This window comes from Gymnogyps californianus, chromosome 2 (assembly GCF_018139145.2).
Source record: "Gymnogyps californianus isolate 813 chromosome 2, ASM1813914v2, whole genome shotgun sequence".
Taxonomy (NCBI): Eukaryota; Metazoa; Chordata; class Aves; order Accipitriformes; family Cathartidae; genus Gymnogyps; species Gymnogyps californianus.
This window is the reverse complement of record NC_059472.1, coordinates 53,458,737-53,472,241: the sequence shown is the minus strand read 5'-3', so window position 1 is coordinate 53,472,241 and position 13,505 is coordinate 53,458,737. Positions and strand designations below refer to the sequence as shown.

The 13,505-nt window shown below is 34.4% G+C and overlaps 1 protein-coding gene across 1 annotated transcript in view; it reads right to left on the bottom strand.

The window, feature by feature from the left end:
* Positions 1-13,505, bottom strand: part of SMCHD1 (structural maintenance of chromosomes flexible hinge domain containing 1) — a 90,730-nt gene that overhangs the window by 56,695 nt on the left and 20,530 nt on the right. The window contains exons 4-17 of the mRNA XM_050890867.1: positions 11,978-12,060; positions 11,745-11,875; positions 9,736-9,850; positions 9,463-9,582; positions 6,344-6,510; positions 3,976-4,069; positions 3,501-3,711; positions 2,545-2,665; positions 2,260-2,443; positions 1,568-1,765; positions 1,321-1,434; positions 769-875; positions 410-492; positions 143-256 (exon numbers count right to left, since the gene is read on the bottom strand). Coding sequence (XP_050746824.1) covers positions 143-256; positions 410-492; positions 769-875; positions 1,321-1,434; positions 1,568-1,765; positions 2,260-2,443; positions 2,545-2,665; positions 3,501-3,711; positions 3,976-4,069; positions 6,344-6,510; positions 9,463-9,582; positions 9,736-9,850; positions 11,745-11,875; positions 11,978-12,060 — 1,842 coding nt within the window. The remainder of the gene's footprint in view (positions 1-142; positions 257-409; positions 493-768; positions 876-1,320; positions 1,435-1,567; positions 1,766-2,259; positions 2,444-2,544; positions 2,666-3,500; positions 3,712-3,975; positions 4,070-6,343; positions 6,511-9,462; positions 9,583-9,735; positions 9,851-11,744; positions 11,876-11,977; positions 12,061-13,505) is intronic.

Sequence of the window (13,505 nt, the reverse complement as noted above, 5' to 3'; positions counted from 1 at the left end):
GGGATATTGTCCTTAAAATTAAAAAGCTATATCTATCTATCAAATTCTAATACGCATTATACGTATATACACAAAGAAATATATTATCCGTTATGCATTTTTTAAATAATAAAGACTCATTTAAATATACTGAAATACTTACAATGTAAAATAACCTTGAGTTCAACAAGAAGTTTCTTTGAACCTCCGTGGCTTGTACCCGGAAGTTTTTGCATTGCTTCTCCTTTTTTATTCAAAATTTCTATTCTTAACGCTCCTGTATTTAAAAAGAAAAATCATGGACTTTTAAAATATGCTGTGTATTAGAAGTGACTGGAGATTTCTGTATGCTTGTTTCTTTAACAAGAGTGCATAATATAATTTTAAATTGACATTTTACTTTTTAGTATTTGGAAGAAAAAAAATGTACCTATTGGTGTACCAGCAAATCTTGTTTCATTTGGTAATAACTCATCTCCTTCAGGCCATGTTACTGATAATTTGTCAGGAAGTCTAGTGAAAAAGAAAGAATGAACAGTTTTTCTGTGAGTTAAAAAACAGGGTAATTTATCTTTAGTAGAATATACACGAAGCTATTTTTTTGGGGGGAAAAAAAAAAAACCCAAACTATTTCTTCTTGGTTTAGAGTTCTAGGTTTTTTTGTTTCTACTGAAACAGCTGACTGCTTTCCCATTTAGGAATAAAACTGAATGTTTTTTTGTTCCTTGAAGAAATACTAAAACTGTTACTAGGAACTCCACACGTAAATAATTACAATTTAGAGCTTACCTTGCCATTTCATCCTCTATGTATTTTTTAACAGCTTTGTCAGACACTGTTCTGTCAAGTTTCGAGATTGGAATAGTTTTCATTTCAGCATACAATGCCTGAGGTTCCTGAAAAAAAATTGAGTGCAGTTATAAACAGCCAGATTATAATATGTCACAGAAGAAATACCTCTCTATCAAGGGACTAGACAAGTAGACATAGATATAATGCAATACACTAACAAATACTACCCAGTGACTCCACAAGACACTGTTCTAAAATGTGCTGAAATCACAAGGGTTAAGAATGGATGTACAACATACGACTGATACCAACTGTGATACTCTGTTTCATATACAAATTTAAATAAATCAGACCATTGATCATGAATAATAATTTTAATATATTTACATTAAAACTAATGTAGCTAAGCAGTTTGATTATTTCTAGATTGCTGAATCTCAAAAAAATACCATAATTTTCAACAGTTGTTTAAACAAGTCTGACCCAGGATTATGTTTAAAGATTCCATAGGCATACTAGGTGTGTGAATCCTTTTTATATTTGTCTTACCAAAGCAATTTGAACCTCTCCTCCAGTGGCAAATATATCCCCATCATGGTCTCCGTACAAAAAAAACTTCTCAATGCTTCCATAGAATATTGGAAGAGTCTTAACAGTTTTCACCTGTAAAGAGAAGACAACAATTAACGTCAATACGTTACTTCTGCATCAAATGTATAGTATTTGCCTTTTATAGGGTTCAAATGCTCTATTACAAAACAAACAGAACCCCAACATTAGTGAGCAACTAACTTACCAGCTGTCCAGTTTTGTATGTTTTCCCATCCCACTCTATTGCAGCATACATTGTCCAAGGGCTCTGCATTCTTTTGGATGGTAAATCAGTACGTGTAGTTATTCCTTTAAAGACTGTGAATTTTATCTGTTTGTCATATTTTTCATGACAGTCTTTGAGCCACAAAGCAAATTCTCTGTCAATTTTCATTCGCTGCTCCTATAAAGAGATTACAAAAGAAATACATATTATTAACTTATTACAACGTTTAAATCTGACAACTTCAGAAGTATAAACAATTATAAGAGTACAGTGATATTGTACTCAAATAGAAATGGATTCTTTAGCTTGAAAAATTCTAGGAAAGCTATACTTCAAGCCAGAGAAAGTGTTTCTCCCAGCACCCATATTCCTCTGCGAAGAGGGTCTTTCCACAAAAACTGTCATAGAACAACTAGATAAAGTTATTGTTTAAGAAAATAAAAGGAAAAAGACTAAATCTTACTTTTTCAGATTTAGAGAGTCAGCTTTACTACACATTAAAACTGAGAGAAGTGTCTGCTACAAAGTCCTGCAAAAGTGTCCAAGGTGAAAGTTCTTCAGAAACCGGGCAATATTCAGTGACACGAACAAATGACCAGTGAGTAAAGGTTTCCATATCATATGCATTAAACTTTGCCAAGAAGAAATACTTAACAGAATAAAATGATCACCTGTCCATTGAAGATTCTCGTGAACAGAGTATTCTTGTCTTTTAGCTTCAGCTCCAGATCCATGAAAGTGAGTTTGTTTGTGCTGACCTGGAACTTATCATTGGTAAACAATGCACCAGAAATTCTGTTGTAGCATTCAATTGGTGCCAACCCTCTCTTCTTTGGAGGAGCGCACCACTCAAAACTTAAACGAAAGGAGAAAGACATTAAATCCCTTTTTTATAAAGAGAGGTTTACATTATAGAAACAGACTGGTTTACATTGTAGAAACAGATTACCACTTACTCTTCCACTGTTGTGTATGGTATTAATCTTCCATTCCAAAAACATTCAAAAATAGGCCTTTTTCCTCTGGCACCCTTTTCTACTATAAAGCAGTCTTCATCATCATCATCATCGTTTAATTCTTGATTAAAAAGGAGACAGTCTCCATGAATAAATTTCTTTAAAAAACTAATATAATATCAAAAAACAGAGCAGTCTAAATTAAGGATTATCTATACTTATTAAGCTAGGCACAGTAGCAGTACACATGATATCAAGCTAGGTATATACAATTTATTTTTTTTCTGTTTAAGAAATACGAAGCAGAAAAACTAAGGAAAGCTAAGGAAAAATTTTAAACAGGGATTGAATAATATTACCAAATCTGCAAATTTCAAATTTGAATAAATATTACTTTTTCCCCTTAGTTACAACTGATGTTCTTCTAATATCATAAAATCTTGTCACAATTAAACTCAAGATTTGTAAAAAAAAAAAAAAAAAAAAAAATCACCAACACAAATTATTTTAAAACCCTAGCATCTGAAATCTCATCAAGACTGGATAAAGCAAATTTTAAATTAAGGACTTAGACTACATGTTGTCCTCTGCGGTATTCCGATGTTAGAGTCTCTTGAATCAAACTGCTGGTGTTTCATTACTTTCTTGGAGCAAAGATCTAGCAGTCAGCAAAGTGGAAATGTTTCAATCAGACTGCATTCCATAAGAGTTTATAGTTTGAAATCAGATGGCGTTATGTCAAAGATCAGGTTTACATGAACGAGTTACCACAATAGCCAATTTGTTCACAGGATTTGTTCATCCAAAAGGATGTGAACTTTTCTGTTCTGCCACAACCCAAATTAGGTAACATTTACACTTCAATTTAAATTGTTCTAGTTTCTATTTCATTAAAACATTTAGAGTAGTAGGATTGTCTACAATAGGACTGATAAGCCGCGAAACATTTCACTCACTTGATGGAAAACATGGATCATCAGGGTATGTTTCTTTATCATACAGGAAGGGATGATATCGGATGATGCCTTCCACTATGCCTTCTCCGTCAACATGTGCCTTAAACTCAAAACTATCTGCTGCAGTATTTATATACAATGTCTGCATGTCATCTTTGATCTCCCTAAGATTGACAATCTTTGGTACTTTTCCTTTTTCGAACATTGAAATCTGGAAAAAAATAAACCAAGTTGATTTTCCTTAGACCAAAAAACCTACACTAATTAGCATTTCTGACATTTATCTTAACTGTTAGCAAAATGAATTAGTTCCTATGCTGCCATGATAAACAGTATTACTTTTTAAAAATTAAATTACATACATGTCTTAAAATGTTGCTATAGTTCAAAATGCATGATTAAAGAGAAACAGGCACAATATGAAATAAGTTGCCATCAAAGAAGAATTTTGACTAATAAGTATAAAACCTCTCACCTGAATGTCGATGTTGTTGAAAGGGCTTATGTCTTTTGTTACAGCATTAGTTTCATTTCCTTTTGGTCCATGGATATAATAGTGATAGATATGTCTGAAATACATTTTAAATGAAAAACAAATCTCAGAAGCGAAATTTACAAATTGTACATTGTAATTTTCAAAAATCTAAATAAACTTGTATTTTTAATAAAATATAACTTATTCATTGCATTGTTATAAATCAACTCCATGACAACAAGTATATGTGATACAGAAGATTTACTAAAGGGAGTGACTCTTTTTTACTCTTTTCAACTATCATCTCCTTCATGAACAATCCTACTAGAATCAATTTTTTGATAAAATAATTAGAAGCTCTACAAATTGGAAAATAATACATATGTAAAAAAAAAAATTATTGTTGTTACATGGCTACAGATCCTTTACATCAAAGTGCAAACTAATTAAAACTACTGTAATTGTTCTGCACTCTGGAGATTAAAAAGAACTAGAGCCAAAAAACTTCCCACATATTGTTTCTGATATCAGCTTTGTATTGATCATCTAATAGCAACAGAAGCGTTTAACAAACAATCACTATCAAGTTATTTACAAAAAAGTAAAGATACCCCATCTGAATATAGGCAGCAGTCATGGATGTGATCTGCATATTATAAATAATTTTTCTATTTGTAAACATTATTTTCTAATGGCACTTGTGCTCATTTATGAAACTCCAAAAAATCCACACCATCAGATAGATTAATTATTTTCATAGGGATATGAAGTTTGAGAAAACTGAGGAACTTAACCCCATTTACTTCAACTTTTCAGCAAGCTAGCTAATTCTTCCGGCTTCACAGACTGCGTCCTTAAACCTCAGGGTGGCGGTTTGCAGAAGATGAGATTATACAAGCAACAGGACTGAACGTGTGAAGGAAGTTAAATACATCTGCAAGTGTTTACAATCGCTTTGCTTCTGACATCCACTGCAGTAAATGCACCCCAAGGAGAAATCTTTGTTCCCAGACAAAAGCTCCTCATGGTCTCATTGCTCAGGACTTTAGAACAGACTGGTATGTCCAAACTGCTCAGCATTTTGTCTGCATCTCCTCCAGACCTCAAAAGGTGCTCTCATGGCCTTAAGACATAATTATTTTGGGGGTTCATCTCCCCTCCCTCCACTTCAAAGCATCCGGAACAATATGAGGGCTGTGCTGTAGCCCATTAGAGCAGAATGAAACTGCTATCATGCATGTGTGGCAAAAGAAATGGCAGGAGGATATGTGGAGGTGTTTGAGGGGAAAAAGGCCATTACAGCTGAAATAGTGATGTAGGATTGTGTAGCACTGGGAAGCTAAATCTGATTGGTTTTACTGTAATAGCTACAGGGCATATACTTGAATAATTGCACCTGGGTTTCATCTCAAATGGAGGCAGTTCTTTCACTTCAGTAGATTGCTGGAATGAACTAACACACACCTAAGTGCGGGTGTTCACCAGAAGAATACCTAGAAGCTAATGAGGGACTTAAGTTATCTGCCAACATAGATGTACCACTACCTTTTCATAAGGTTAAAAAGGGTTTCAGCCACAAGTTCTTACATGCAACAGTGACTGATGTTTCATATAATAGGGTATTATCTAATCCTTATACTAATCCTCATATTAAGTATTATCTATTATTATTAGATTACAGGTAACACAAAAATAAAATTATAGCTTGAAAATCAAGTTCTATGGTTTGCCAGATTTCAAAATTGGGCCATGGCTTCATAGTTCAGTTTACATTCACAGATAGATCCATCTTAACAGATAAGCCCACACGATTCACAGGCATCACAGACTTCCGCATCTCCAAGCTCTGCAGGCCCACTGATGACACTACTATAGTACTGAGTGGACAGTATTCTATATCTGTCTCCCTCTTAAACTGGGATGAAGCAGCAGCTTGCTTTTTTTTTTTAAAAACAAAAACAAACAAACAAATCCCTCAAAAACTAAACACAAAGCTAGACATCAAGGTTAGGAGCACAGCTGTGAGAACAGTAATTTATCAAGTTTATTAATAATTAGATATCTAATTATTAAATTAATAACTATTAAATAGAATAGGTTACTAATAATTCAATTGGATAATTATGTATCAGTTATCAAGTCATACTGAAACTGATGTTTGTAAACATCTTTGGATGGGGGGTCCCATTCAGTTGTGCTAGTTTCTATAAAATCCGTTAGCTAGGAAGACTAATTGTGGCATCAACAAAATATGTATCAACAGCCTTAACAGGAAAAAAGCCAATGACGAAGTACAAAAAGTAATTCATAATTATCTGACTTTGTTAGTAGTCTACTTTTAAATCAAGTCTTTTAAATCACAACTTACGCCAGCTGCCTTGTCCAAAGATGAAAGTAGTTTTTCAAGTACTGCATATGATCTGGTTGTACACCTGTAATGACAACTGCTGTGAAACTCTCTTTATCCCTTTCTTCTAATATTAGATTATGAAGAAATCTTTCATCATCACTTGTGATGTGAGTAGAGTCAGATGGCTACAAAAAGAGTAAAATAATAAAGGAAGGAATGTAAACTGAATTTCTGAACTCCCATCAGCTTTGAAAAGGATTAAAAAACAGAACAGGAAAAGAATACAGAACACATGACGCTAAGTATCACAAAGGATTAATGCTTAAAATAAAAGTTTCCAAATTAAAGTCAACAAACTGAGAATCTGACATCCCTGATCTAGTTCATTTTCAACTCATTTTCATCACAGCATTTGAAGTGTTCAGTCTAGAAATGCATTTAATCCCGCTTAATGTGGCACTGTGTGATATCCATGTTCTCATCCATCAAATGGAACTATTATGTGTACAAGACAAGTCTTCTTTAAGAAAAACATGCCAGAAAAAAAAAAAATTGCTTTTAAAGGGATAGGTTGCTTTCTATAACAGAAATTGAAGTGGAAGAAACATGCTTTTGCTGCGAAAGAGAAAAGGTGACTCCTCAGTTCCAGCTGAAATATCCAGCAGTCTCACAGAAAAAGAAGTTCCTGATTCCAGAAAGTCCTGACTGTCTTTTCCTGGATGGATGCACTCTACTTTTATGATAGGAGGTTTCTAAGCTGCATAGAAACACAGCGGTTGATGTCATGCTTCATGCTGGGCCGGTGGATAATCCTTTACATTTGGTGCATCCAGAAAAGAAGCTATTTTTAATACAAGGATTGGGATCTTTATAGCAATTGCAAACAATTGGTACAACTGAGAAGATATGCTTTTCCATGCTGTAGTAAATGCAGCTTCATGCCTTGTTTTGCAGGAAAGCAGGCAAAATGGAAACACATCACTAAATTGTGAAAGGATACATCTCCTACCTAACTGTAGGTGGTGAAATATGTTAGTCAAGGGTGTTCTGTTAAGACTTACCTTACCCAGGGAATCAAAGAGCTCTCCTTAACCAACAGGATAATTTAACCAGTTGTGGGAACTTTAATCAAAAAAGACTGCAATTCTTCAAATGCTTTCTTCTGCCCACAGCACAGCCTCTTTTAAACCTAACAGTCTTGCTGATTTCATCCAAGCAAGGGGCTGTTTCTATGCTAGTGATGAGATCACAGATAATAAAGAAAAGCCGGAGTTGCTTGGTCCTCACCTCTCTATGATTTGACTGATGACCTAGAAGCTGCACACCGATGTTGAACAAGTGCTATCCTGTACAACTTACAGAGTGAAAGTACCTCCAAAATGCTGTTCCCAAATTCTTTGGTTGCCTTCCCACTACAGGTGACAAACTCCCATGGCACTTTTCCCTACATTCCTAGCATCCATCTCAACTAGAAAAGCAGTATTTACTTGTTGGCAATATTAAATGGTCCAGGGAAGCGAGTGCAGTAAAGACACGTGCCTATTATCCATCAACAGAAGATGATCGGCTGGGGTGCCATCAGTGCCATTTCTCTTCAGTGTTCTGGCCTTGTTCTAGAATGTCTTAGGTTTGATATTAATTACATCTTGATTTCATTGCAAAAGTAACTTCCTTTACCAACTCAATGCCTCAAAAGATTCAATTATTCTTCTCACACTGCAGTAATCCATTACAACTTCTATTTCTGCCATAGTATTCTCCTGCCCACCTATGTGCTCTGCAGACCATTTTTTAAGACATTAAAGAGACAAATCCACACATTTAATTTCACATCAATATAACGAACCGGCCTGGCTATTTCAACGATTTGTAAAAATTTCTTAGACCTGAGTTGTCTATCCATTATCTCCACACTTCACCTCTATTACTTGAGTGCTTCACATCATCTCTTCCCTCTTGGATATTTACAAGTTATTTTTTACCTCTAATAAAGTTTTACTTGTGATTTCTTTTTTTAACTGTGTCAGCTTAACTTTCATTTTATATTATCACCACAACTTTTCAAACAGTTGATTGCACCACCTTCTTGAATTCTTTAGTAGTATCTACGCATCTTATTCAGCTGGTTTCCTCCAACTAATGTCTGTTAGATTATTTTCTACTTTTCTATCCCCCACCCTCCCCTTTTAATATCAAATGGGGAGGGAAAGTATTTGTGCCCTCTACAAAAAACAGATTTTGTCTGCTTTTATTTTCAGTTTCTATCTCTGTGACTCTACCTTCTCATCTCTATTGCACAGAGACTAAACATAAAACTTGTACATTCCTGATGATTCATTCTTTGTCGCAAGTCACTGACCCAACATTGGCATGCTTATTTACCTCCCGTTCCTTTCTTACTCATACAAAAGGCCAAGAACACTGATATAACCGACAAGATACGTGATGAGGTCTGATTACCTCGTCATACAAGGCACCCACTTATGCTCCCATCTGCACCCTTAGCTATATCTTTGCCTTTATCTCCTTGCTCAAAAATGTCGAAAGAACAGTTCTTTTCAGTCTTCCTCCTTATCTACAGCTTTTTGCTTAAGCTTTTCTTCTTCATGAAAACCCATCAGTACTGTTCATTTTAGTTTTCAACTGAACAGTTCATGTCTTTTACAAAATTAGTGAAGATCTGTGAAACCACTGGGTTTTGTTGATTTGGCTGCACTTTTCTCCCATATGCAAGTTAGTTCTTCTACATACTTCTACATAGGCACAGTTTGTTTCGCTAATTTATTCCTTACTACTTCAGAGAGTGGACATTTTTCTTTATGTTTCATACATTACAAAACAATTGCTGTTCTTAGAAAGGTATTTTAAAATATTTTTCTTAACCTGATATGTCAAACTATACAGCATTTCTGTCCTTTAAGCTAAACTAAAAAGAGAAAAAAGAATCACATACAAATAAAGCCTTATGATATAGTGTCTTCAAGTTTCCCATTACTTCTCTGTACACTCCCAGGTGCAAATGATTCAATAAGATGAAGATATCCTCAGATAAGTATTACAAGAATATTACATAGTGAAATTATGTTAACCTGGGAAAGGCCTTCAATTAAAAAAGAGAAAGTATTAAGGCTATTTACCTTTCTGTTTCGAATGTATCCACTATATATTGCTTCTTTGTTTTTCTCCTTCTTTTCAAAATCCTCTTTAGAAAGGACAAGTTCATGAACATCCTGAGAATCTGCAGGTTTGCTTATCATCTGATTTTATTAAAGAAACAGTATTTAAAATCAAAATAAGATTTAAAAAGTACATAATAAAATAGTTTAATGCCGTGATTAAAAGCTAGGATAGTAACAATCTAATTATGTAAAAATGTTCGAAAATAAAGTTAAAGATCAACATTTACTTACTCTGGCAGACTGTCCAACGAAGAACACTGCTTGTTTGCCTCCAACTCCAAAATATGAGATATCACTATTTAAACTACGAGGCACTGGCAAAGGGCGTACATATCCTGAATGATCACTGAGAGTAAAAGTGCCTTTAATAAATTTTCTCAAGACAAAAGTCATTTAAAAAAAGAAACTTCTGATCTAAAGAGCTTGTATTAAATTCTTCTTGCAGTCACTTTGTTCAAAAATCCTTCACTTTAGACCTATTATAACTGCAACATTAAAATGTGTGTGCTTAAAATTTTTGACATTCTTTTTAAAAGGATGACAGAGTACCTCTTTTCCTAAGTCATCTTATAAGACATTTCTGTCCCTTCTAGCAAACCAAATCTTAGTCATACAAGTTGAACTTTTTAATCTGAATAACTCTTTTGCTTATTACTATCTATGTACAATTTTTTTTTTTTTTTTTTTTTTTTTTACACAAGTTCATATGAAACAGAGGAAAATATTTGACAGGGAGAATCTGATCGAAAAAGAAACTATTACTCTGAAAACTTTTCTCCATTGTTAACTCTGCAACAGGGACATGGTCAACAGGTCTGTGCAATAGGTACTGCGGTAACAGCAATTATATACAGTTTTAATGGGAGAAAGTAAAAGGCAAGTCCCTCAATGCTCTCCCTTTGACCATGGCAAGACACTAACTGTGAAGCTGCTGCAAATGAAAATGGCTTACAAAGCAAGCCTGATCTTTCCGACATCATCCTTTCACAGAAATACTTCTGAGTCAAAATGGGAAATAATGCCAACCAACTATTAAACAGTCTTGGAGAGACTACATATGCCATCAGTAATTAAATTCCATGTCTTTTAAGTCAGCTTTGATGGATGAACAGTCTTACCTAGTTTAAGCAAATAGTAGGACAAACATCTGTTTTTAAATCATAGCAGTCCCAAATGAAAACAAGGTGTACATGGTATCCAGATGTACAGCTATGCTCCCATGGAATAGTATCAACCCACAGTTTAAACCTGTAGCTTAAAAATACTATACGTTTCTACTGTTACTAAATTCACCTACAGCAATTTCAAAAAGCAGTGAATTTCTTTACAAGTGACTAGATGACCCAGAATCACTTTTTATGCACTTACCTCCAGTTGTTTGATAGATATTAGTCGTTCTATTTGGAGATGCTTCCAATGCAAAAAAACCCCTCCTCAGCTATACTATCACTTCCCACTGCCCCATTACTTTTTACACTAGTTTCTCACAGGAAAAATTAGTTATGATTGAGGCTGTGATCCTCATCTTCACATTTACTGTCCTAGGCTTAAGGTATTTAAAAAGTGACTAAAGCTCAAGAACTGTACATAACTGCTTCTCTGGAATTTTCTACACTAGGGTTAAGTCTGGCTATAGAGGTGCAAGATCTCTTGAGAACAGATTCAAAACTGTAAAATGAATTCATATAAGTAGCAAAACCCAACATAAACCTCCACTTTCTTCTTTAAATGCAAAACATTTATTTTGCCTAGCCCCCTTCAAAAAATACAGACATCTTCAGGTATAATTTTGCATTACTTTGTACACGATTAAGATACAACAAAAAAACTCCCAAAACCCTAAACCAAAACCCTGTATCCGTTATTCCAGTAGCATAACAGACATTGAATGCATTGCTTAATGCACTACTGAAAGGCTTTCAGGTAACAGATAAACACACTATAAAAAAAACTCTGCAGAACACAGAATGCCCCTAGCTGTATGTAGGCAAGTCAAAGACAGCTTAGAAAAGGCCACGAGAATAAAAAAATGTTCTCACAGTATCATCATATTAGAAGAGCAGTTTTGTGTTATGAAGCTTCTCTACTTCCTACCTACAAAATGTACATGTCTATTTATATATAATCATAGAATGACAGGTTTTAGCTAAGTGTTGGTGTAGAGATACGTCTTAAAATGATATTCTGTGAACCTTTGCAGAGTCTGCTAATTGTTGTAAAAATGATTAAAACTTTCTAACCTCTCGAAGTCACCTTGTCTTGTAAACTTTGACAATCTATATACAGCCCAGTTGTTAAGCTGTTTAGAAGTCATTCCTCGTCCATTATCGATCACAGCAACAGCTGGTTTTCCTTGGGAGTCATCAAATAACTGTTGGGGGAAAAAAAACAAAAAACAAGGAGCACCAGAAAAAAAAAACCAAAAAGAATAATGCAAACTACACCTGAAAAAAGTAGAATATTTCTATCTTACCAACTTTATCTGTATGCTCCGAATACCAGTATTTCGGCATGTAGCTGACAGAGAATTGTCAATCAACTCAGCAAGGGCAAATGCTAAAGAAATTGAAGAAAAATAACCCTATTAAAATCTTGTTCTCAAAAGATAGCACTCAGAAAACAGACACACACTCACAGTAGTTTCTTCTTAAGCAATAAGGATAACACATTCCCTAAACACAACAAGAGCTAAGCACTGTCAGAACCATCAAAATTATATAACATCTTGATTAAAAAAAAAAAAAAAAAAAAAGAAAAGCTTTTGTACATATACTTTATGATTTATTTCATCACTGAATCTCTCCTGTCTCTGTTGATGGTAAGAACACAATTATTGGAAGTACCTAGGAACAGTGATGAACTAACAGGCTCCTTACCACAAGACAAACTTGTCTCTTTCCATGATTAGGAATGAATTTGTATGATTCATATGGAAGTCCAAAGTATGTAAAAAACTGACTTGACTTGTTAAAATATTGAGGGAAGAATGAACTCATTGAAAAAACCTGAATGGAAATGTTGTGTAACTTCCACAATAGAAAGTTATTTGTTTACAAAAAGAACACAAAGAAATTCGTAAAAATGGTTGAAGAATTTAGTGAATGGTAAATACGACCAAAGTTCCGTCAGATACGTGGCATTACACAGCAGAAATAGTCAGCCAAACTACTTGTACAAGTTTGTTATTTCTAAATATTAACACTTGGAGCGCTTACCTAATTAAAGTTAGGACTACCTAACTTTAGTGAAAGATTGCATTTAATTTAGGACAACAGCATCAATCTGAAAAAAAATACATCAAGTTCGGATTAATTCACTCCAATTGATCAGCCCTAGTGAACAGGCACTTCCATTCAGTCTCTCTGATAAGGAAGTTTTATTCCCTACAATTTGCAAGGTTCTTCAGAATGCTGCAGTGCAAATTACTCTGGCCATACGCTTCAGACATGCAAAAGAAATCCCTTGAGTATTAGTATGATACAGCAACACTGACGCATTGGGCATTTTCCCTCAAGTTGTTTTTGAAGTATAAAAACAGTTCACAGTTTCTTTGCAACTTTATTCACTGCTGACAACAGGAGTTGAGCATCAGCCATGTGATCCATACTTACTATTCCATATCAAAGAACAATGGCCTTTCATCAACACATGAAACTGGTTAGGCATGCCCTTAGAGATTTTGCAAATAAGGAGCATCAGCTGCAATACACTTGCACACATTCAAAATTGCTATTTGCTCTAACAGTCAATTCTAGTACATAATAAACAAAAGTAGACAGTTTAATATAGCTGGTTTGCAAATTTGAATTACTGGTGTGTTGCAGAATTTCACAAATGACTTTACTAAGGTCTCAAAGAGTGAGAATTAGTAACACATTAGAAATAAAAATGTACCCATAATGTCATTACAGAAGTGGATTTAAAAGTTATTCTGTTTGTAGTCTTGATCATTGTAGACTCTTTAGGACTGAAGAGTTATGACCACAAGTAGTACCAGAACT